Raw genomic sequence first — 22290 nt, 5'->3', positions numbered from 1 at the left:
CTAGTGCTCCATTTCTGCCTCTGCCAGACACAGCAACTGCATCACCATGGCAACAGTGTCCCCATAGCAACCAGGTACATCTGACATCCTTATGGCAACTGGGTCCCTGAACAGCTGGTGGTGGGGAGGGATGGGAGCTCTGAACCCCACTAGCGACATGAGGACAGACACAACATCCAGAGGAGCGTGAGCTTTCACATGCCTGTCCTGACAGGGGGGGCAGCAGGGGACAGAGGGAAGGCAGAAGGGAGTGGCCCTGGGCCCAGCACTGCCACTGCTCAGCCTCCTGCATCTCATCCCTGCCACTGGGCCAGCATTCCCTGCTTGAAAATGGGCATCCCTAAAACTGCACGGTCCCTTCCTGGCCCTAAATCACACTGTGGGATGTTGTGCCTGCTGCCTGCCCTCCCAGCAGGGCTGGCCCTGCTGCAGCCTGCACCATGCAACTTTAATGTGCCTGGCCTGAATCACTGAGCCCTGCGGCAGCTGTGTGAGCACAGGCAGCATCTGTCCCTCCTTACTCCCTGCCCACATGTGCCCCACCAGCAGGATGGCAGTGGTCACCAAAATCCAGGAATTAAGCTTGTCAACCTGAGGGACAAAGCTGGTGTTGTTACCTATCAACATCTCATAGTATGCATGCATGGTGTTAATATGGAGTTCTTGAAAGGAAGTCTTTGGTGGCCATGAGGTACCACGGGGAGGTGCTACCCAGGCAGAAAGTCATGTGTTACACAAGCCAGGTCCCGTATATGACCAGGAACTTATTTCCAAAAAACATGGCTGTTGACTAGGTTTATAATCAGCATTTAGTCTGGGCCATTGGCAGCCACAATAAGTCCCCTCTTCCCCCATTCCATGCCATTTTTGGAGCAAGCAGTGTTCCCACATGGTATCCAGACAGCCTCAGTGACAGCTTTGGGATCACTCAGCTTGGCTCCCTTGGGCTGACACCACCAGGGCGGTCCGTAGGGACTGGGTAGGGGTTTGGCACCACAAAGCCCTATGGCTGGAGAATGCAGATCCCCACTGTCGTGCCCGTGGTCCCATCACACCCGCAGTCCACAGCTGATGTAAATCCTGCTGTGGGCACAGCCAGAGCTCAGGGATGCAGGCAGTGCTCTCATGTGGAATCAGCCTTGCAGCAGCAGAAGTCAAACTGCTGCACCACGTGCAGTCCCGGATGAATTTGCCTGCAGAAGCAAGCCTGCAGAGGAAGAAATGACAGCAGCGGAGGTCGAGAACATTTTACATAGGGTGCAAAGCCACTGTTCCCTTTATGGATTTATGGATTGCAGATTAAAGTTTTCTCATTAAAACAAAACAAAACAAAACAAAAAAACCTTCTCTTTGCTCATATCACTGCTAAGATTTCCCTTGAGAAAGGCAAGTGCTAAGCAATGGGTTGTTGGGTATTACGAGCAGCACTCTCAGCGGAAGCTGTGTTAGAGAAATCACACTGAATCCTTCTGTTTGAGCCTAAGTGTGTCTGCACCAAGGGAAATATTCCTGCTTATTCCTACGTCATACAAAGATATTTCACCAACTCCAGGGCTAAAACCCAAGACGCTGCATTTCTAAAGAGAGCATTTGGGTTGAAATAAAACCAACTCTTAACAAATGCAGTTGAGAGGTTTCCAGCCTGGTTTCCAGCACTGAGCCATGCGCTGCTCCAGCACCCCAAATCTGCCAATCTCTGCCAATCCCCATTGGCGCTCTGATAGGACAGAAGGGGAGAGGGGATGAGGGCACCACAGAGGGCATGGTGGGGCTGAGTGAGGTGTTGTCACTGTGCCTGCCCTCAGATCACCATGGGATGTGCTGAAGGATGTGGCATGGAGAGGGGCCACTTGAGGGCACGGATGCCTCTGCATCACCATGCGCAGTACGACAGCCCCCAGCCCAGCACAGAATGCTGCTCCAGGAGTCAGCAGATCTCCTGCCAGCACCGCGCTGGAGCCCAAACCAGCCTGTGGGAACTGCTGTTCTAATTAACTGATGATGGCATTCTCCTGTAAGAGGACAACACACTGCAGGCGCCCTGCAGGGCTCAGCAGACCAGAACGAGGTCCCAAAGCATAGCAGCCGCGGGGATGAATCTCCTGGCCTAGGGGCGACGCTGTTGCAGTTGGTGCATGAAAGGAAGATGGAACAGTTTGCAGCTCCCCCCGCTGCTGCAGCATGGAGTGGTTTCCAGCTGTAAGCACGACCTGTCTTTTGTGGAAGAAAAGTGATTAAGGGTGGGCTGAGCTTTCAGAACTCCGGCTCTGGGTGCCCATCCCACCTCCCTGTGCCCTTCTTATCCCATCCCATCTTCCCAGCTCGTCCCATTGCCCGCAGCCCACAGCGTCCAGGCAAACGAACAGGGTGAGGGCTGCAGCGCAGGATCTCGTGCAGCAGGCACAGGGGGAGTTCACTAAGGTGAGTTAGGGCTTTGGGCACGAAAATAAGAGTCCTGGCCCGCTCCTTGTACCCCAACGGTGGTGCCGGGGGGGCTGCCTCGCTGGGGGAATCCCCTCCCGTGACGTCACCAGAGACCCACCCCCGCGTGCTTCGCCGCTCCCCCACACCGCCGCCTGATTGGCTGCACCGTACTGGCTCCGCCCCCCCCCGCGCAGGGGGGTGGGCCTCAGCATGACCACGCCCTCTTTGTTCCTTCCTGACCTCCTATTGGCTGCTGAGCTGTCACTCCGGCCCTGCACACCCTGGGCCACCCGCCTTCTGCCGCCCGCGCTGCCCGGTGCTGCTCGGTGCTGCGCCCCACTGGACCACTGCAGCATTCCACTGCAGCCCAGTGCAACCTCATTGCACCCAATGGGAACTCGCAACACCGCGCCGAATCCCGGTGCAACCTCATGGTGCACCCCACTGCATCCTCTGCACTTCCTATCTGCAGCCCCATGGCATCTCCAGCCCTCTGCACCCCCACAACACCCCTCTAAACCCTAGGTATAGTGTTAGGGTTATGGTTAGGGTTGCACTGCATTGCACTGCATTGCATGTCATTGCAATCCATTGTATTGCATTTGGGTTAGGGTTCGGATTGCGTTCCATTTCACTGTGTTGCTTTTTTTTTTTTTTTTTTTTTTTTTTGCATTTCATTTCATTTAAGTTCATTGCACTACACTGCATTGCACTTCATTTCATTTCAATTCATTGCACTGCATTTTCACTGCTCCCAGCACCCCCACATCACGTCACCTCCTGCCAGGGAGATGTCCCCTCCCCACACTGGGTGACCCGTGTGCCTCTGTGCCCTGGGCCGAGAGGTGGTGGGGCTGCATCCTCTGTTGGGAACAGAGATCAGAGCACAGAGCAGGGCTTGTGAGTATCCCCATCGGGGCTGGCAGTGTCACGGGACCACCGCACGTGAGACAGGAAGGAGAGAGTGCCACTGGAGGTGATGGACTTCCCCAGCATGGCTCGCCCCCGCTGGGCTGGGAGCCAGGTGTTGGAGAGGTGACAGATGACAGTGGCACACACCATCCCTGCTCGGCCCATGGGTGTGCATCGGCCCAGGGGAGTTTCTGGGAGGCTTTAAATAGTGCAGTTCCCCTTTCGCTCAACTCGAAACCTTGAGTATGGGGGAAAATAATTGGTCAATTAGCTCTGCTGATACAAAAGCTATTTTTAATGTTACTAAAATCTGTGTCTTCTATAAACATCTAAAATCCCCAGAGCTCCTGTTATAAAGATTTGTGCCACGAGCACGCTCATGGCAGGGCACAGCCAGAGCCAGGAGATGCCCGGCACTCCTCTTTGGGATCCGGGGAAGCACTAGGCAGCCCAGAGAGCAGTGGCACCGGGGGGCCACCCCCAAAAAGGGGAATGTGTGGGGCACCATGGCTGGGGGGGGCTTGTGGTCGGAGCAGCAGCTGGTGCAGGGTCTCGCCCACCTGCACCAGGCTGTGTGAGAGGAGGTGGAGGTGGGAGACGGTGTCGCTGGCAAGGCTCTCCAGCAGCGCCTGCTGCTGTCGCGACGTCTGCAGAATCTGCACCAGCAGCTGCTGCACGCTCTGCAGCAGGCCCGCCACGCCACAGCCTGCAGCGAGAAGGGGGGTCAGGGGCAGCCTGGCCTCACTGTGCATCCACAGGGATCTGCGGGCATGACCCACCTTGCAGGCTGGCGTCCGGCACATCCTCACCCGCTGCTGTCTGCTCACTGGGTCTGGGAGAGCCAGGGGCTGCAGTGGGCACTGGCAGCGCAATGTTTCCTCCTCCCGTCCCCGGCGATGTCTCAATGGGGAAACCTGCACCGGGGTTCAGCATGGAGGGCACAGTAGGATTGTGGGGCCACTGAGTGACCTGCTCAGCCCCAGCTGCCAGGGCTCAGATTGCTGCTCTGGCTGAGCACAGAGCAGCGTGCACAAGTTCTTACCTGCCTTCTGCTCAGCACTTTCCTGTTTCAGAATAGCGTGACTGCCTGCAGAGAGCAGATGCAAAGCATCACCAACAGCTGTTTCCCTCTCCAGAATGCCTGAGCTCAGTGGCCAGGGCACGGTACTCACCCAGGATGGGAAGGAGAGGGATGCAGTGAGCGGTGTCTGCAATAAGAACTGCATCAGAGCCTGCTGGCAAGGATGAGAGGGGGAACCGGGGCAGGGGAAGCCTTACTTAGGACAGCTGTGGGGTCAGGCACTGCTCCAGCGATGTGCTCCCCGCAGGCTGCAGAGAGAGAGCAGAGAGGAGACGCAGGGTCTGTTGGGACCTGCTGGGAACAGCACCAGCCTGGGATCTGCCCTGCTGCACGGCCAGCCCGGCGTGCCCTAGCCACATCTCCCCAGCACCCTGCGGGGCCTCAAAGTGTCTCATGAGCTAGAAACAAAAGCAGGAGTCACTCACCCACCACTGCAATGCAGCCACCTCTGGGCTAGAAGGCAGCAGCCGCGCAGCGGTGCACAGCCATGCTACGCAACAGATTAGGACTGGAAGTGAAGGAGAATCCCACATCCACTTGAAACTGCAGGGGGAATTTAGGGAGACAATGTAATTACCCAGTGCAGATGCTGGCTGGGGTACAGGGGTTCACTCCCCCCTGTTATCGGGGGCCTGTGGACAAAACAGCCCGGGCTTCTGTTTGGAGAAAGCTGTTCCACCCCAATGGCTGCTGGCTCAGGGAACAGCAGCTGCTGCCTCCAGCTGCCCACACAAACCAGGGATGCAGCTTGCATCACCTCAGTGCCGACCCTGTGAGCACCCTTACAGCTGCATGCAGGTGGAGATGTTCCCAGCTCCATCCCTCACCCTCAGTCCTATCTCCTCTGAAGTTTCTGCAGCCCAGGGCAGCTGAAGGCAGGGTGCTGCACGCTCTGCAGTGCTGCACAGCCACAAGAGCTCCCTGGGCTACAGCAGGACCACATCCCTGCCAGCTGCATGAGTAGCCAGCAGTCCCAAGGCAGGGTCAGAGCCGGGGAGCTCCTCGTGCCCCACATCCTCATGCTCTGGGTCTGGTCCCAGCACCTCCATTCACGCACATCCCTACCGACAAGTCCATCCTGGGAGCACCCCTAAGCCCCCTCTTCCCATCATGCTGGCGCGGGCATGGGCTGGAGCCGTGGCCGTGCAGCCCGGTGTGATGGGGCAGAGTTGTACTTACAGCTCTCTGGCTCATCCTTCACACGCCACAGCAGCGGAGACAGCAGTGTGCCCTGGGAATCTGCAGAGAGGAGCTTCAGCAAACAGGAATCGAGGGTTCCCACAGCCCCACAGCCCTGCTCTAGGTACCTGGTGGTACTGGTGAGGATGGAGAGCAGGTGGCAGGGGCCGATCTGCGCCTCCTGGGGGGCAGCTTCCCCAGGTCTGGAAGAAGAGAAAAAGCTCCAGCTCCACCCCGACCGCGCACCCATCCGCCCCACAGCCCCGGCACCCACCCAGCAGTCGCCGCTCGCGGAAGACCGGTCGCCCGGCAGCCTTCCAGATGCTCTTCATGGCTCGGTAGTGCGGAGGCAGGCGGGGAGAGTGGAGTCCGGCTCTGCGTCGCGTCTCTCGCTCCGAGTGGAAAGCTTGCTTAAGCGCCTTCCACTTGGAGCGGCACTGGGCCACGCTACGGCTGTAGCCGGCCGCCGCCAGCCCACGGGAGATCTGCTGCCACAGAGCCTCGTTGGGCCGAGAGGTGGAGGCCATCAGTAGGGCGGCCTCCCCCGAGCCCCCCACCAGCGCCAGCAGACTGCCGACCTCCGCCTGCGTCCAGGCTCGCCCCCGGGGCATGGCGCGGGGGGAGGCCCCGGGCAGCGGGGGCTGCACCGGGAGCCACGCTGGGGATGGGACCCACTGGGGACCGCGCGCCGGGGATGGCGGCGGAAGCCGCACCGGGAGCCGCACCTGGGTCCACCGGGAGCCACACTGGGAACTGCACCGGGAGCTGCCGGGAGCCGCCGGGAGCAGCAAGGAGCATGTGCAGCCCCGGGAGGAGCCGCTGGGAAACGTAGTCCTGGCGCGGCGGGGCGTGCGCATCCCTCGAGCATCCATCCCCCACTGGTCTCCGCGCAGGCAGGGTACGGTGCTCCGGGGCGGAACTGGCAAAACGCTAATTCTAACCCTCACCCTAACCTTCCGACGGGAGCCCCAGCGGCTTCATCCAGCCCCGACCGTGCTGAGGAGCTCACCCCCGGGGCACCGCGGGGATGCCCTTCGGGGCAGCCCTCAAGATGTGGGGGAGGGGAACGAGCACCCCACCCCCCGGCTTTCCAGGGCTGACATGCAGCTGTAGCCCCATGCAAAAGAGGTGGCAGAAACCACCTCTGCGCACACCCCCACCACCCCTGCTGCTCGGGAGAGAGCCTCGTGTCCTGCTTCCAGAGGTTCTCCTCACTTCCCAGCGCAGGAAGAGCAGCCTTGAGAATATTTCACATCCCCAGCCCACGCAGTCGGTGCTGTGGGCGTAGGGTTCCTTTGTTCCAGGGTGCCAGCCTTCACCCCCCCCCCAAGGCTGTCACCCAGCTGGTGTCTCCGGGGACTTCACCAGGAAGTGACACTTTCCATTTCGTGTCACACTCGGCTGCCAAAGAGGGAGGCTGGGGAAGGGGGTTGCTGCTGCCCCCCATAGTCGTGAGGCACACAGCGAGAGAAAGAGGGAAGGATGGAAGAGGGTGTCATGTATGCTGAGCTGCGCCTGCCCCCTGCACCAGGTAAGGGCACACTGCTCCCCATCCTGCTTGCCAGCAGCACCCCCACCCTGCTCCCCTCTCCTGCAGACCCTCTTGTCCCATTCCCACGTTGCAGACTGCCTGCTCTCGAGGTGGAGGGGCTGCACACTGCAGCCTGCTGTGTGGCACAGTGCATGTAGGCACCCACCCTGCTGCCTTCCCTGTGCCATGTCTTCGTTTCATGTCAACACTCTGTCATCCTCTGGGGACAGAGCCCGAGGGAGTCCCCTGCCTGCAGTGCATAGATATTAGGGTGTGGCAGGGGGGGTTCCCATCATTGCCACTCAACACCAAATGGCATTCCCTCTTTCAGCCCCCATGCAGACGGTACGGATGCCCTGGCACTGGGCAGCCCTCAGCCTGGGAGCCCTGTCCCTGCTGCTCCTGCTGGCACAGATCATCCTCGTCGGATTGAGCTTCCACTGTGAGTACCCCCGTGTCCCCATCCCTGCCCAGGGGCTCGGAGTCATGGTTGGCACCATGGTTCTGTGTGCACCTCCTACTTACTCTGTGTGTCTTCCTGCCTGGGGCAGAGGGAGCTGCAGGTTTGTGAGCTTTGGGGCAAAAAGTAAAAGATGCAGGTAAACCACCTTCATCTGCTGGAGAGAGAGGCAGGAGGGTATAGGAAAATGTGGGCTTGGGGATGACACCAGGACATCTTGCTCCATCACCTGGTGGTGTGAAGATGGGATGTGATGCTGAAACCAAAAGACCGAAACGCTTTCTCCAAAAGCCAGTTGTGTTTCTAGTTTCCAGCTTCAGCAGTGTTGACCAGCTTGGAAGGCATGTCAACAAAAATTGGAGATGGCTACTTTGCTCTCTCCTCTTTTGCAGATTTAGCCCGACAGGGGAGCTGCTGCCATGGTCCCCAGTGCATGGAGAGCCTCAGCTCTGGGCTACAGGCTTTGCAAGGTAGGAGAAAGGCGAGTGTGGGGTCCTCTCTGAGGGGTTGGTGGCACCCTCTCTGTCTCCTGCCACTTCAGTGCCACCCCCCACAGGCTGTGTTTATGCACAGGGAGCTGCCAGTTCTGCCCAGCTGGCTGGCTGTGGCATGCAGGGCGCTGCTACTACTTCTCCTCGGCAAAAAGGATCTGGGAGCAGGGCAAGGATGACTGCTGCTCCAGAGGGGCACAGCTGGTCATCATCCGAGACAACAGCACACTGGTGAGTACCCCTGCCCTGGCTGCTCCAACCTCACCATGGCCATTGGATGACATTAGTGTCCCCCCAGTGATCTTCCAGCACTGTCTCTGCCCAAGTACCTAAAATCCAGCTGGGATCTGGATGCTGTGCCAGAGCCAAGTGGCTGCAGCTGGGTGTCCCTGAGGAACTCATGCCTATCTCCTCCTGTGCAGGCTTTCCTGACACACGTGTCCCATATGGACATCTTCCACGTGGGGCTGAAGCGGAGCCCTTCCAGGTTTGAATGGAGGTGGCTGGATGGCACCGTGCTGAAAGGGTGAGTGCTGCAGAAGGTCGGGGAGGTGATGGGGCGAACAGCAAGCCCTCAGGCAGGGATGTGCTCCCTGGCTCAGCCCCCTGCCTCTCATTCTTCACACCTCACCCCACTCCCTCCACACAGGCTCTTCCCAGTCCAGCGCTCCACCAGCTCCTTCCTGGCCTGCGGCAGGGTGTCGGGATCAGGGCTGTCCGGTGGCCACTGTGGGGAAGAACACAGCTGGGTCTGCGAGAAAAGAGCCGTCACCCTGCAGTGGCTGCAGTCCTCACCGCCCACTTTCCTCTGGGGAAACACCACCTATACCTGCGCGGGGCCGTGGTGACAATGGAGACAGACAGTGCCCAGCACCCACCCCTGCCTGCCAGGCACCCAGGGCTCTGAATCTGTACTCACAACTCTTCATGCCTCCCCTTTGTTTATTGTACGTTGCTAATAAACTTTGACACTCACATTGCGGCTGGCTTTGGGGTTTAGGGTTGGGGTTCAGAGCCAGCATTGGGCCAAGTGTCCCCATGGCCTGGTGGCACATGGAGCAGCTCCCGTGTGGGCTGGGGCAGACACACTTGTGTCCATGCTCTCCATATGGGAGCAGACCAGAAGCTCAGCAACGGCATTCCTGGGTGCTCCCCACACTGGCTGCTACCTGAACACAGAGTGGGTGTAGGATGGGGAAGAGGACGTGTGGAGAAGCAGGATCCCTCTGTGGCCAGGGCTGTGGGGCTCCTGGTGCTGCACAGTGAAGGTCTTCAAGGCGACGCTGGTGATGTGGTTTAAGTCCATGGGCAGCTCAGCACCTCACAGTGCTTTGCTCACTCCCACCCTCACAGAGCGAAAAGAATCTGTAAGGTCCCTTCCAACCTGAGCCATTCTCCATTCCATGATTCTATAATGTGATGCTGAACAAGGCAGAGAGTGCTGTGCAGGACAGAGCAGTGCTTTTGCCCCTCTTCTCAAGACCAGCATCGGAAAGGAAACCACATTTTGCATATCAGCCAATTACTTCTGCTTTCCTTTAAATCAAGAACTTTCCCCACCCCACACATGATCATAAGTTATCATCTGGTTGCAGTGAGCAGAAGTTAGAGTTGCTGACCTGTTCCTGCTTGCGACAGAGCCACCAGCAGCACCATGGCCCAGAGCGTGCTCTACGCCGACCTGAGATTTGCCAAAGGGCCAGGGGGCCACAGCACAACCAGCCAGGTGCTGGAGGCAGGTGAGAGCCATGGGGACATCACACCTCCCCTCGTGGCCAACATCATCACCCATCACTGCCCGCCCTTCCTCCCACAGACAGCGTGGATGACACAGACAGCCCCTATGAGAATGTTGTACCGGGACCAGCACCCGTGGGGACGGCAGGGGAAGGGACCCAGCACAGCCCAGGTAAGTGCCCGGAGGGAGACCGGGATGGGGACAGGGATGGGGACAGGGATGGGGACAGGGATGGGGACATGGGAGCCCCGCTGCCCCCCAGGAGCGTGGGTGACTCATGGCTGCTGGTGTGTCTTGCAGGGCACTGGTCCCGACGGCGCTGTGTCCCTGTGGGTCTGCTGGCAGCCATGCTGCTGCTGTTGGTGGCCCTGGTGGCTCTGGGGACCTGCTGTGAGTGGGGATGGCATGGCTGGGGAGGGGAGTGGTGTGGCGAGGTGGGGGTGAGAAGGAGCTCAGGGCTGGGGGGGTGCGGCTTCTCGCTTGGCTGCCTGCACTGTGTGTGCTGCTTGCACTGCGTGTGCTGCCTGCATCTCCCAGTACTGCCTGCACTGTGTGTGCTGCCTGCATCTTCCAGAACTGCCTGCATTGGATCTGCTGCCTGCATCAGCCTGCCATGGGTTACCACTGTCTCCCATTGCTTCCCAATACCTCCCATTGTCTCCCATCACTTTCCGTTGCATTCCATTCATTTCCATTGCCTCCCACTGCTTCCTTCTTCCTCCCTTTTCCTTCCTCTTACCTCCTATTAATTTCCATTGCCTTTCATTGGTTGCCATTACCTTTCACTTCGCCTCCAATTGCTTCCCAGAGATTCCCATTGACTTTGCCTTCCCATAGACTTCTCATCGTTTCCCACTGCGTACCATTACCTTCCCATTATGTTCCATTGGTTTCCATTGCTTCCCACTGCTTGCCATTCCAATCTAAATCAGTACCCTTTACATTCCAGTTCTCTTCTGTGTCCTTCCTATTGCCTCCCATTGATTTCCATTGCCTCTCATTCCCTTCCCACTAACTTTCCATTTTTTTCTATTTAAGTCCTTTGTTTTCTATTGCTTGCCATTCCCTTCCACTTCACTCCCCATTACCTTTCATTGCCTCCCATTGATTTCTACCATCTTACCATTTCCCATCAACTCCCATTGCCTTCTAGTTTTCTTTCTAGTGCCTCCCAGTGCCTTATGTCAACCTCTGTTGGCTTCTCCCTGCCTTCCATTGTTTCTTATTGATTCCCACCACATTCTCACTGACTTTCTCCCACTGCCTCCCACCACCTTCCATCACCTCCCATTTATTCTCGTTGAATCCCAGTGCATTCCCATTGTCATACTGCTCTTTCCTACTGCCTTACTTTTGTCGATCATTGATTTCTACTGCCATCCATTGCTTTCTAATTGACTTCCCATTGCTTCCTGCTGCCTTCCGTAACATCCCATCAACTCTCATTACTGCCTAACTGAATTCCCATTGTCTCCCCCTTTACTCACCTGGTGTTGCCCTGCCTGCCCCACACCTGGCCATGACCCATGTCCCCTACTCAGGCTGCCCCGTCCCCAAAACCCAGCTCACCTTGTCCTGTCCACAGACTGGCAGGTGACCCACCAGCTGCAGAACGTATCCATGGAGCAGGCCACTGAGCGTGGCCACTTCTCACAGAAGGCACAGGTGTGGGAGCAGAACCTGGAGCAGACACAGCAGCAGTTGGCATTGGTGCAAGAGGAGCTGCAGCAAGCGTGGCAGGAGGCCCACCACAGCCAGCAGGAGCTGGCCAGGCGGGAGGCTGAGCTGGTGCGTGTTTCAGGAGCCCTGAATGTGACCCAAAAGGAGCTGCAGGATGTGCAGGGGAAGCTCAGTGCCATCAAGGAAGCAGTGAGCAGCCTGCATGTCTGTCTGAACGGAGGTATGGGCACAGTGCAGTGGGGAGGTGGCAGTGCCTGAGGGATGTGGGGCCCACATCTGCAGGTGTCCAGCACCTGAGCTGTGCTGCTGTCTCCAGACTGCTGCCCCTCGGGCTGGCTGCTCTACCATGGCAAGTGCATCTTCATCTCGGCGGCGAAGAAGAGCTGGTGGGACAGCTACTGGGATTGTGTGGAGAAGCACTCCCGTCTGTTGGTCCAAGGTGAATCGGAGTTGTGGGTGCTGCCGGTAAGTATGGGGGGCTGTGGCTCCCCAGCTGGGTGTCCCCACTGCCTGCTTCCACCATCCTGCTGTATGGCTCACTGGGAACACAGCTGGTCCCAGCGCTCCTGGCCACCGGGCATGAGGCATATACTTGACAGCTTCTTTCCCCACAGCATTTTCTGCAATCAGACAGTGCCAAGTACTGGATTGGAGGAATATACCAATGGCCGTTAGATATTCAGTGGCTGGATAAGAAGCCGCTTAGCCAGTAAGTCAGTAACCTCCCCCCTTGGCCAACCAGGGGTAGATGTGTCACCCCCTGCCTGGCTGTCTGTCCCTGCCCAAGGAATGACGTACTGGTGGGGACAGCTCTGGCTCTTCTGATTTGCTGAAAGGGCCTGGTGACTGGCAGAAGGCTGGGACATCATCATGTATGTCACCCTGTCACCTCTCACCTGCTTCTTCAATCCTAGGGGAGAGTGGTTTGCCTACTGCGCAGCAACAGTCTCTGGGAAGATAGTCCGGAAAAGCTGCAGAGAAGAATATGCATGGATCTGTGAGCAAGCCCCAAATATGAGCAGCGTATCAGAGAGGATCTTTCCTCTGCTGGCCGAAGGGTGACTCTGGCACTCCCTCTCCATTACAGGACTTGGAAACAGAAGCTAGGGATACAAAAGAAAGACAACCTTCCCCCTGTGCATGGCACCATGCTTGTGCCCTGTCATGCTCCGGGGAGGTAGATGGGGAAAGCAAGTGTTGGTGTTTTAAACCTTGTCTGTTTGTTTCTCACACTCATGCCCATCCTTGATACTTGGCAATAAATTCAGGGCCTTCAGCAGCTAATTCAAACTCTTCACAACCTGACGTTCTGCCTAGGGAAGGTTGGTTTGTTCCTAGATAAGCATCTGGATCCTCAAAACAGAGCCTCAACATCACACAAGCTTTGAGGAGATACGCTCAGGAGATACAGTCTATCAACCCTGCTAGAGTTGATAGGCGCCCTGACAAGGCAAAAGTGCTGATAAGAAACTCAGACAACAGCCACATTTTTTGTTCCTGGCCATATACGGGACCTGGCTTCTGTAACACATGACTTTCTGCCTGAGTCACACTTTCCTGTGGTACCTCACTGTTGCCAAAGACATCCTTGCAAGAGCCCTGTATTAACACAGCAGCACACGCGCAGTTGGCTTTCCAATCTGCTCTCTGGGTTGGCGAATTTCATTCCTGGATCTTGATGACACGCTCACAGTGCCCTGCCCTCTGGTCATGGCTCTCAGCCATGCCATGCTGAGCCCTGCTCACACCCTCTGCATGGCAGTCACCTCTTACACGTTTTGAAGATGGCTATGATGGCCCAACTGGTGTTCCTAACCTGTCTGCCTTGGGAAGTGCTTTGGCTTTAATGATGCCCCATCACTGACTGTTGATGTCAGAGTGTTTTCCCCCTGGAGTCAGGGCTCTCCCCTGTGTTCCCAAGACTTCCCCACCTACTCCATGGTTTTCAGGATCCTCACTGCACCTCCATTTCCCCCGTGGTCGCAGGGCTCCTTCCTTTCCCCACACGGTCTCAGGGCTCCCCGCTGCACCCTCATTTCCTCTCAGGACTTCCAGGCTGTTTCCGATGCTGATAGCACTGCTGCCCACACCCTCCCCAGGCAGAATCACAGGATCGTAGAATCATTAAGGTTGGAAAAGACCACTAAACTCATTCAGTCCACCCCAAACCACCCCTACTGACCACGTTCCTCATTGCCACATCTCCACGGTTCTTGGACACCCCCAAGGACCATGAACCCACCAGCTCCCTGGGCAGTCTGTGCCAGCACATCACAGCTCTTTCGGAGAAGAAATTTTTTCTTATACTCAACCTGAATACTCCCACGAACCCAACAAGATACCACAGTGAAAGACTGGCCATGGTACATGGGGACATGTGTGTGGGTCTTGGGAGCAGGAAAATGTTGGTACAAGTGTCTGCATGCGTGTGGGAGAGGGGAATGAGGTCTATTTTTCATAAGCCTTGCTTTAAAATACAGGCGGTTCTCCAGACCATTTTCTCAGTGCTTTGCCACACGCTGGGAACGGTGCGTACACAGCACTGGGATATTTCTGCTGGTAGCCCGGCTGCTGTGCCCCAGCCCTGTGACACGGAGGGGCTGGCAGCAGGGTCAGTCCTTGGTCAGGAGACGAGTGAGGCTCTCAGACGCACTGCTCAGCGTTGGGGGCTGCTCACAGATCCACGGGTAAAACTTCTTGCATGATAAACTCTGCATTTTCCCAGCTATTAACAGTACACAATCTCCACTGTAATCATACCTAGGAGACAGGACATGTGTCAGAGAAGCAGGGACAGCATACACTGCCTGTGCCCACCCTCAAGTTCCTGCACTGAGGACACAGTGAAAGAACAGTCTCCTTCCTGACAGTGGTTTTCTCCGACCATGGCCATCCTGGTACCAAGTGGATGAGCTGATGGAAGGCACTGAACTGTGCACTAGGACATGATGTTGGGTCTGAGCATCGCCACGTGGGGAGCATGGTGCTGTGCCCCATGAGTAGGCTCTGACTATGACTGTTCGGAGCACAGATCCTAAGGAGGATCTCATGAGTTGAAAAGGCACCTCAGAGGTATAGGAAATTGGGGAACATGCACTTCCAGTGATTGGGCCAGTGACTGCTAGGTATACATGCGCAACAGCTTGCAGTCTCATGCACAACTAACCTCTTTGCAGTGTAATAGTCTTCTCTCCCGATCCAGTACATGGAACCATCTGCTTGGAGAAAACGCTGTGGGGAAAGAACATGTTGGGTGCCTTCACCATGCCCGGTGGCCAGGAGTGCTGGGACAGCCTGGGGGGCGCCCTGCTGGGGAGCCACAGCCCCCCATACTTACCGGCAGCACCCACAACTCCGATTCACCTTGGACCAACAGATGGGAGTGCTTCTCCACACAATCCCAGTAGCTGCCCCACCAGCTCTTCTTCACCGCCGAGATGAAGAGGCACTTGCCATGGTAGAGCAGCCAGCCCGAGGGGCAGCAGTCTGGAGACAGCAGCACAGCTCAGGTGCTGGACACCTGCAGATGTGGGCCCCACATCCCTCAGGCACTGCCACCTCCCCACTGCACTGTGCCCATACCTCCGTTCAGACAGACATGCAGGCTGCTCGCTGTTTGCTTGATGGCACTGAGCTTCCCCTGCATATCCTGCAGCTCCTTTTGGGTCACATTCAGGGCTCCTGAAACACGCACCAGCTCAGCCTCCCGCCTGGCCAGCTCCTGCTGGCTGTGGTGGGCCTCCTGCCACGCTTGCTGCAGCTCCTCTTGCACCCATGCCAACTGCTGCTGTGTCTGCTCCAGGTTCTGCTCCCACACCTGTGCCTTCTGTGAGAAGTGGCCACGCTCAGTGGCCTGCTCCATGGATACGTTCTGCAGCTGGTGGGTCACCTGCCAGTCTGTGGACAGGACAAGGTGAGCTGGGTTTTGGGGACGGGGCAGCCTGAGTAGGGGACATGGGTCATGGCCAGGTGTGGAGTAGGGCAACACCAGGTGAGTAAAGGTGGGAGGACGCAATGGGAATTCAGTGGGATAGTACTGGTGAGGAGTAAGAAAGGGTTCACAGAAACTAAGGGTGAAGATGGTTTACAGAAGCAAATATGTAGAGGCTGCTAGAAGAATGGGGATTTCAACAAGCTGGGATTAGGACAATGTGGGGGTGTAGGCATAAAGATAGGAGTTTTGAGAACATCTCAAAAGACATTTGGTGAGTAAGTGATAAGATGTCCACAAGGCAAGCTAGAACTGGTTCGGGGTCTACCACTCCCGCAGGGTCAGATGTTTACATCCTTCATCCAGTGACCACCAGGAGGAGACCCCAACTGTGCACGATGCACACACAAGGGGGAGGGACTGAATGATACATGGATTCTTGGAAATATAACGAATATGTATACAAATTCCTGGAAAACCATTGATTATGTATTATTTCTGCCTGTATCTGTACCGCGCTTTTGCTCTACGGTGTGCAAGCTAGCTGGAGCTATCCCCCTTGTACCGGGGTGTATGTGCAGTGCTGATTAAAACATACCTGCCTTTATAACTACTTTGTGTTTCTTGAGATTGATTCCGCATGTCACTGGGATTCAATGTGAATCAATGGGATGTAATGGGAAGGTAGTAGGAGGCAGTGGGAAGTTAATGGGAAAGCACTGGGATCTGGTAGAAATTAATAGGGGGAATGGAAGGTAGTGGAATGCCATAGGATGTCAATGGAAATGCAATGGGAAACAATGAGAATCAACAAAAGGCAAGGAGTAGCCAATGGACGTAATGTAAGGGAATAGGAAGACAACTAGAAGGCAATGGCAGGTGATGGGAATTAATGGAGGACAACAGAAAAGTAATGGGAGGCAAGTGGAAGGTAATGGCAACCAATGAAAGGCAATGGAAAATAGCAGGAGGTAAGTGGAAGGAAAAGGGAGGCAAAAGAAGGCAGTGGGAAGCTATGCAAATGAATGGAATGCAACAGAAAGTGATGGGAGATACTGGGAAGCAGTGGGAAGCAATAGTAATCCTTGGGAAGCTGACACAGGCAGCACATGCAGTGCAGGCACTGCAGAAAGTGCAAGTGGCACAGGCAGTGAAAGGAATGCACGCAGTGCAGGCAGTACTGGGAGATGCAGGCAGCACACGCAGTGCAAGCAGCACACACAGTGCAGGCAGCCAAGCGAGAAGCCGCACCCCCCCAGCCCTGAGCTCCTTCTCACCCCCACCTCGCCACACCATTCCCCTCCCCAGCCATGCCATCCCCACTCACAGCAGGTCCCCAGAGCCACCAGGGCCACCAACAGCAGCAGCATGGCTGCCAGCAGACCCACAGGGACACAGCGCCGTCGGGACCAGTGCCCTGCAAGACACACCAGCAGCCATGAGTCACCCACGCTCCCGGGGGGCAGCGGGGCCCCCCTGTCCCCATCCCTGTCCCCATCCCGGTCTCCCTCCGGGCACTTACCTGGGCTGTGCTGGGTCCCTTCCCCTGCCGTCCCCACGGGTGCTGGTCCCGGTACAACATTCTCATAGGGGCTGTCTGTGTCATCCACGCTGTCTGTGGGAGGAAGGGCGGGCAGTGATGGGTGATGATGTTGGCCACGTGGGGAGGTGTGATGTCCCCATGGCTCTCACCTGCCTCCAGCACCTGGCTGGTTGTGCTGTGGCCCCCTGGCCCTTTGGCAAATCTCAGGTCGGCGTAGAGCACGCTCTGGGCCATGGTGCTGCTGGTGGCTCTGTCCTGTGCTGTCCCCGCTGCAGCTACTTGTTGCAGAGTGAAAAGGAGAAGTGAGGTGGTGCTTGCAGAAGCACAGGTTGGCACTGAGTGTTGGTGGAGGAACAGCTGCAGGGCCCTGTACCCTGTCATTGGCCCTGCAATGCCAGAATGTCCCCTCCCACACCCGAGAACTGTCACGGTCCCCTGGATTCAGCGTCATTTGGAGCCAAGCCATGGGGTGCAGCAGGGTGAGGGCAGAGACTCACATCTCTGGGGCTGGAGTGAGTGGGTGGGAACAGGTTGGCTGCACGGGGCTGATCCTGTCCTATGTGGACACGGCCCCTTGCTGGTCTCTGTGGTGGGATCTGAATGCTGCAATGGGTGGAAGAATTTTTCTCTCTACCCTTAAAGGGGATTTCCACACTGCAACCAGAACTCGTGCCCCTCATGACACCCAGGGCCTCCCCAGGAAGAGTAGTGCTGGTGGCTCTCGTTGTCCTGTTCCCACCAGCAGATCTCTCCATGTACTCTTGGACACTGCTCCCTGCTCTGCCAACAAGGAGAGCAGGGCATGTGTCCCAGGTCCTGAAGGGTCATAGTGAGTGGCCCCATTGCTGTCCCTTTAGCATCATAGGAGTCATGTAGTCCAACTGCCAACCCATCTCCACTGTGCTCACTAACCACGTCCTTCAGTGCAACATCTCCACATTTCTTGGACACCTCCAGAAATGGTGACTCCTCCACCTCCCTGGGCAGTCTCACCACTCTCCCTGTGAATAATTTTTTCATGATATCCAATCTGAACCCTCCTCCTCGCCCCCATCCCAGCACTGCCGTGGTGGCAGGCAGGAGGGTGGGGCAGGTGGCACTCATCCTTGGGAAAAGTCACTCAGATCCTCAGCCATTGCCATGCCCTACCTGGGCATGGGTCACCCTGTGCCCAGCAGGATGTGCTCTGTCTTCATGGAGATTGGGTGGGAGCTTTGCCTTTGCACATTGTGGTAGGAGGAGATCCACATTCCCTGATGCATGAAGGGAAACTGAGCACCATGAGCACCTTCAGTTCCCTGTGGAGCACTCCCGGTGCTCCTGTGCGCAGCTCTGCTTTGTCCCCCCCCAGCCTTTGGGTGCAGCCCTGCACTGCCTGTACTTACATTGGGCTGTCGGATACTGTCATATGCCCAGGGGACTGTGACGGCCCTCAGCGCGTGGGAGGGGATGTACTGGTGGTGCTGGGCCAATGGCAGGGTGCTGGTCCCCACGGCCGTGCCTCGCTGGTCCCATCTGCTGTGGTTCAGAGCCAAGTTCTGCTTCTGTAAGAGCCAGCCTCACTTCTCTTTTGCACCTCAAGCCAGGGTGCAAAGACCACCCCAGAGAGTTGGGTGGAAGACAGCAGGGCTCAGGGCTTGTCTGCATGGCCCAAGGAGTGCTCTACACTGACCTGAGGTTCGCCAAAGGGCCAGGGGGCCGTGGCACGGCCAGCCAGGCGCTGGAGGCAGGTGAGAACCATGGGATCCTCACACCTCCTCCCACGGCCAACATCATCACCTCATTGCTGCCTTACCTTCCTTCTACAGCCCTTGGTATGGATGAGGCTGAGAGTCCCCATGAGAACATCACACCGGAGCTGATGCCTGTGGGGACAGCGGAGGAAAGGGCCCGGCACAGTCCAGGTAAGTGGCTGGCTGGGATGGGGATGTGGGAGATCACAGTGTGGGCCGTGTGCGTTGCTTCAGGGCACTCACTGTTCCCTCCTTGGAGAGAGGAAGTGCCCACGCTGTGCCACCACGTTGCTACCATGCTGTCTGGGGATGCCCAGGAGGTGACAGAGGGTGACGTGTGGCCACTTGGTGTCTTGCAGGGTGCTGGTCCCACCGGCGCTGTGTCCCTGTGGGGCTGCTGGCTCTCAGTCTGCTGCTGCTGGTGGCTGCTGTGGTGCTGGGGTCCTTCTGTGAGTCGGGACATGTGGCACTGGGACATGGGGACAGAGAGGGGTGAGGTTGGGCTGGGTGCCACAGACTATGCCCGTGAACATGGAAGTAGGTCTGTCTGTCCCAGCTGCCCCAAGCTGCAACTTGTCCCCTGCACATCATGGCTATGTCCCTTGGCTGCCGTCACCCATACTCCTCACTTGGTTCTTCTTTCCTGCTCTCCTGCCCTGATCCTGCCCCAGCCTGCTCTACTCCTACCCCAGCCCCCCCCTGCCAGGTCCTGCCCAACTCCGTCTGCACACTTCCCAGTCCTCCCCATCCATTCCCTCTCAGTGGGGTCGCCCACTACTCTGCCTATCCCATGTCCAGCCCCATTGCCTCTCACCCTGGCTGCCCCATCCCCACGTCCCATCTCACCCTGCCCTGTCCCCAGATTGGCAGGTGACTCGCCAGCTACAGGACACATCCCGGGAGCAGGTGGCCGAGCGTGGCCGCTTCTCACAGGAGGTGCGGGTGCGGGACCAGAGCCTGGAGCAGATGCAGAAGGAGCTGGCACAAGTGAGAGAGGAGCTGCAGCAAGCATGGCAGGAGGGCAACAACAGCCAGCAGGAGCTGGGCAGGTGGGAGGCAGAGCTGGCACATGTCTCACGGACCCTGGCTGCAACCCAGAAGGAGCTGAGCAGCGTGCAGGGAAGGCTGAATGCTAGTGAGAGCACTGTGACCCTGCTGCGCTCCTGCACGGCTATAGGTATGGCGATAGGGCGGTCCTGCATGCCAGTAGTATTGAGGTGTGGATGGTGGCTTTTTGGCCATGGGACGGAGATGGGATGATTGAAAGGGTGAAGCTCTGCAGGAGACAGGGTTCTGCAGACGCCAGTGAGTGCCTGAGCTGAGCTGTGCCCCTGTCTCCAGACTGCTGCCCCTCAGGCTGGCTGCTCTACCGGGGCAAGTGCCTCTTCATCTCGACGGATAAGAAGACTTGGGATGACAGCAGAGCAGAGTGCGAAGAGAAGTATTCTCAGCTCCTGATCACCAAATCCTGGAGTCGCTGGACTGTGCCGGTAGGGAGTGTTGGGGCATGGCAAAGCTGGGGGCATCCAACAGCGTGGGGACAGCACAGGAAAGATGTGGAACTCTTGGAGTGGGTTCAGAGGAGGGCCACTAAGATGATCAGAGGGCTGGAGCACCTCTCCTATGAGGAAAGGTTGAGGGAACTGGGCTTGTTTAGCTTGGAGAAGAGAAGGCTCCGGGGAGACCTCATTGTGGCCTTCCAATATTTGAAGGGAGTGTATAAACAGGAGGGGGAACGGCTGTTTACAGGGGTGGACAGTGATAGGACAAGGGGGGGTGGTTTTAAACTGAGGCAGGAGAGGTTTAGGTTGGATATTAGGAGGAAGTTTTTCACCCAGATGGTGGTGACACACTGGAACAGGTTGCCCAAGGTGGTTGTGGATGCCCCATCTCTGGAGGCATTCAAGGCCAGGCTGGATGTGGCTCTGGGCAGCCTGGTCTGGTGGTTGGCGACCCTGCACATAGCAGGGGGGTTGAAACTGGATGGTCATTGTGGTCCTTTTCAACTCAGGCCATTCTGTGATCCTATGATTCTATGATTCTATGATCTCTGGAGCTCGGTTTGGGGCTGGGATTGCTCAGGTTCTGTGGGAAGATGAAGGCTCTGCAGTCCCTAAACTCCATGGAAAATGTCAGAAGGTCCTTTTGCCCCTTCCCCAGAGCTTTCTGAAGAATGCGGACATCGCGTACTGGATTGGGCTGCAGAAGAACAAGTACCCCTGGTACGAATATGACTGGCTGGAGGAAGGGGAGCCAGACGGCGAGGGGCTGACAGACGCCTGGTTCTGGGTGGACGGCTCGCTTTATGAGAGGTACCCCATGCCCACATCCCCCCTCCTCTGGCGAGGCTTGAAGAAACACTTTACATCCCTCCAGTAGCCAACGTGTGAGAGCTGGGCTGAGATGCTCAGAGCTCATGCAATGGGAAAGCCAAGCCTTGTGCCTATGGGATATGGAGAGAAGGGACGAAGGAAACGGCACATTTTACTGGGGTCTAAGCAAAATGTTTGAGCCCCGTCCCTATCTCCCAAACACCACCCTCGTCCTCCTGGAGGGGAAATCATTGCTCCCTGCCCGTGGGGTCACGGGCTCCTCCCCGTCACGTGTGCCACGAGCCCGGGTCGCCTCTGCTTCCTCTTGTGGTGTCTGAAACCACTGAGGAGGAACGGCCCCGTCTGCTCTGCCTCTGCCTGCCCCTCCACCCCAGGCGCACAGGGAGCACCTTTGGGGTGAGATGCTGCCGGCGTACGGCAGCCCCGATGCGCTGTGTCCCTATGCAGACCCTGGCAGCCGAAGTCCAACGGGTCATGTGCCGTCATCAGCCGTGGGAACATCAAACCGGCGCCGTGCGAGGCACCAGAGGACCTGCACCTCTGGATCTGCGAGAAGGCAGCAGGGCCCAGCTCCCCATTCATATGATGAGAGCAGTGACGTGGCCAGCTCACCCCACGGTGCGCAAGGAAGGCAACAAAGGGGAAAGATGGGGAAAGCCCCGTGCCAGCCCCACTGAGCACATCCTTCCCTTTCAGCGCCCACATCCTCTTTGCTTCAGCTTTCATGCAGCACAGGAGCCCAAGGATGGAGCTACTGCTGGCGTTGGCATTTGGGTGTTATTGCTGATTAGAGGGTAGAGCAGCGACCTTTAGGACGGCACCGCGTGGCCGTGCGCTTCCAAAGCAGCAGCAGCATCCAGCACCAGACACTTCGCAAGACAAGTCATGGGGAATTTAAATAGCTGCCACACACGTGCAGAAGAGCCCTGATTTACGTTCAGCCTGGCAAGAGCAGGGGAAGTTGTGTTCTATTACGGGGTTGCGCGTGCCATATTTAGTTGATTAACTGGTATGTAAATCTCTTTGCTTCAAGAGCGCAAGGCTGCTAAAGGCGTTTTAGAGGTGCGTGTGTTGCTCCGCGTTGTCCGCTGGCTGACCCCATATTGTAGCAAATAAAGAGAGACAGTTTGCCTGCTGCTTGCTTTCTTCTTTACCGCTAAGACAAAGACTCCGTGGCGCAAATCCAATGATCACAGAATCGTAGAATCGTTAAGGATGGAAAAGACCGCTAAGATCACCTCACACAGATGCCAG

General features: G+C 57.1%; 5 protein-coding genes across 7 annotated transcripts; 3 read left to right on the top strand and 2 right to left on the bottom strand.

Moving 5' to 3' along the window:
* Positions 1-3610: 3610 nt before the first annotated feature.
* LOC100859284 (undifferentiated embryonic cell transcription factor 1-like) lies at positions 3611-6498 on the bottom strand. The gene is made up of 8 exons (XM_003642917.5): positions 5871-6498; positions 5725-5799; positions 5597-5656; positions 4615-4665; positions 4509-4544; positions 4379-4423; positions 4116-4250; positions 3611-4042 (listed from the first exon to the last, which is right to left on the bottom strand). Exons 1-8 carry the CDS (start codon positions 6466-6468, stop codon positions 3714-3716), a joined length of 1329 nt encoding a protein of 442 aa, XP_003642965.2. The 5' UTR covers positions 6469-6498; the 3' UTR covers positions 3611-3713.
* On the top strand, positions 6459-9055 carry CLEC5A (C-type lectin domain family 5, member A). Its single transcript, XM_003642972.6, has 6 exons — positions 6459-7127; positions 7459-7569; positions 7980-8057; positions 8161-8309; positions 8501-8604; positions 8728-9055. The coding sequence occupies exons 1-6, from the start codon at positions 7079-7081 to the stop codon at positions 8924-8926; spliced, it is 690 nt and encodes a 229-aa protein (XP_003643020.1). The 5' UTR covers positions 6459-7078; the 3' UTR covers positions 8927-9055.
* Positions 9056-9645: 590 nt separating this feature from the next.
* CD72L1 (CD72 molecule like 1) lies at positions 9646-12786 on the top strand. 2 transcript variants are annotated; one of them, XM_040655602.2, is made up of 8 exons: positions 9686-9817; positions 9895-9987; positions 10117-10206; positions 11402-11716; positions 11813-11961; positions 12111-12205; positions 12411-12493; positions 12584-12786. In XM_040655602.2, coding segments are annotated over exons 1-8 (912 nt in total). In that variant the 5' UTR covers positions 9686-9732; the 3' UTR covers positions 12586-12786. The 2 variants fall into 2 exon arrangements, with proteins under 2 accessions (NP_001026617.3, XP_040511536.1); NM_001031446.3 differs by having other exon boundaries at positions 9646-9817; positions 12411-12786.
* Positions 12787-13776: 990 nt separating this feature from the next.
* On the bottom strand, positions 13777-17222 carry CD72L2 (CD72 molecule like 2). The gene is made up of 7 exons (XM_001231205.7): positions 17120-17222; positions 16950-17042; positions 16755-16844; positions 15079-15393; positions 14834-14982; positions 14663-14727; positions 13777-14256 (listed from the first exon to the last, which is right to left on the bottom strand). Exons 1-7 carry the CDS (start codon positions 17202-17204, stop codon positions 14109-14111), a joined length of 945 nt encoding a protein of 314 aa, XP_001231206.2. The 5' UTR covers positions 17205-17222; the 3' UTR covers positions 13777-14108.
* Positions 17223-18497: 1275 nt separating this feature from the next.
* Positions 18498-22171, top strand: CD72 (CD72 molecule). Of its 2 annotated transcripts, NM_205052.2 has the most exons (8): positions 18498-18700; positions 18779-18874; positions 19063-19152; positions 19566-19880; positions 20045-20193; positions 20864-21015; positions 21484-21654; positions 21733-22170. In NM_205052.2, exons 1-7 carry the CDS (start codon positions 18616-18618, stop codon positions 21620-21622), a joined length of 1026 nt encoding a protein of 341 aa, NP_990383.2. In that variant the 5' UTR covers positions 18498-18615; the 3' UTR covers positions 21623-21654; positions 21733-22170. The 2 variants fall into 2 exon arrangements, with proteins under 2 accessions (NP_990383.2, XP_046761207.1); XM_046905251.1 differs by lacking the exon at positions 19063-19152 and having other exon boundaries at positions 21733-22171.
* The last annotated feature ends 119 nt before the right edge of the window (positions 22172-22290 follow it).

The sequence above is a fragment of the Gallus gallus genome, chromosome Z (genome assembly GCF_016699485.2).
Source record: "Gallus gallus isolate bGalGal1 chromosome Z, bGalGal1.mat.broiler.GRCg7b, whole genome shotgun sequence".
Classification (NCBI taxonomy): domain Eukaryota; kingdom Metazoa; phylum Chordata; class Aves; order Galliformes; family Phasianidae; genus Gallus; species Gallus gallus.
The sequence above is the reverse complement of the archived record's forward strand: the minus strand, read 5'-3'. Positions and strand labels throughout refer to the sequence as shown.

What these genes read in the sequence shown, in the direction of transcription:
- LOC100859284 (XM_003642917.5), bottom strand. Translation starts at nt 6,468, where the DNA reads ATGGATGCTCGAGGGATGCGCACGCCCCGCCGCGCCAGGACTACGTTT. An exon ending in CCGCGAGCGGCGACTGCTGG is followed by an intron (nt 5,800 to 5,870) that starts GTGGGTGCCGGG and finishes CTCTTCTTCCAG; the next exon opens with ACCTGGGGAAGCTGCCCCCC. An exon ending in ATCCTCACCAGTACCACCAG is followed by an intron (nt 5,657 to 5,724) that starts GTACCTAGAGCA and finishes TCCTCTCTGCAG; the next exon opens with ATTCCCAGGGCACACTGCTG.
- CLEC5A (XM_003642972.6), top strand. Translation starts at nt 7,079, where the DNA reads ATGGAAGAGGGTGTCATGTATGCTGAGCTGCGCCTGCCCCCTGCACCA. An exon ending in GCGCCTGCCCCCTGCACCAG is followed by an intron (nt 7,128 to 7,458) that starts GTAAGGGCACAC and finishes TCCCTCTTTCAG; the next exon opens with CCCCCATGCAGACGGTACGG. An exon ending in TCCGAGACAACAGCACACTG is followed by an intron (nt 8,310 to 8,500) that starts GTGAGTACCCCT and finishes CCTCCTGTGCAG; the next exon opens with GCTTTCCTGACACACGTGTC.
- CD72L1 (NM_001031446.3), top strand. Translation starts at nt 9,733, where the DNA reads ATGGCCCAGAGCGTGCTCTACGCCGACCTGAGATTTGCCAAAGGGCCA. An exon ending in AGGGACCCAGCACAGCCCAG is followed by an intron (nt 9,988 to 10,116) that starts GTAAGTGCCCGG and finishes TGTGTCTTGCAG; the next exon opens with GGCACTGGTCCCGACGGCGC. An exon ending in GGTGGCTCTGGGGACCTGCT is followed by an intron (nt 10,207 to 11,401) that starts GTGAGTGGGGAT and finishes TCCTGTCCACAG; the next exon opens with ACTGGCAGGTGACCCACCAG.
- CD72L2 (XM_001231205.7), bottom strand. Translation starts at nt 17,204, where the DNA reads ATGGCCCAGAGCGTGCTCTACGCCGACCTGAGATTTGCCAAAGGGCCA. An exon ending in CAGCCAGGTGCTGGAGGCAG is followed by an intron (nt 17,043 to 17,119) that starts GTGAGAGCCATG and finishes TTCCTCCCACAG; the next exon opens with ACAGCGTGGATGACACAGAC. An exon ending in GGTGGCTCTGGGGACCTGCT is followed by an intron (nt 15,394 to 16,754) that starts GTGAGTGGGGAT and finishes TCCTGTCCACAG; the next exon opens with ACTGGCAGGTGACCCACCAG.
- CD72 (NM_205052.2), top strand. Translation starts at nt 18,616, where the DNA reads ATGGCCCAAGGAGTGCTCTACACTGACCTGAGGTTCGCCAAAGGGCCA. An exon ending in AAGGGCCCGGCACAGTCCAG is followed by an intron (nt 18,875 to 19,062) that starts GTAAGTGGCTGG and finishes GGTGTCTTGCAG; the next exon opens with GGTGCTGGTCCCACCGGCGC. An exon ending in GCGCTCCTGCACGGCTATAG is followed by an intron (nt 19,881 to 20,044) that starts GTATGGCGATAG and finishes CCCTGTCTCCAG; the next exon opens with ACTGCTGCCCCTCAGGCTGG.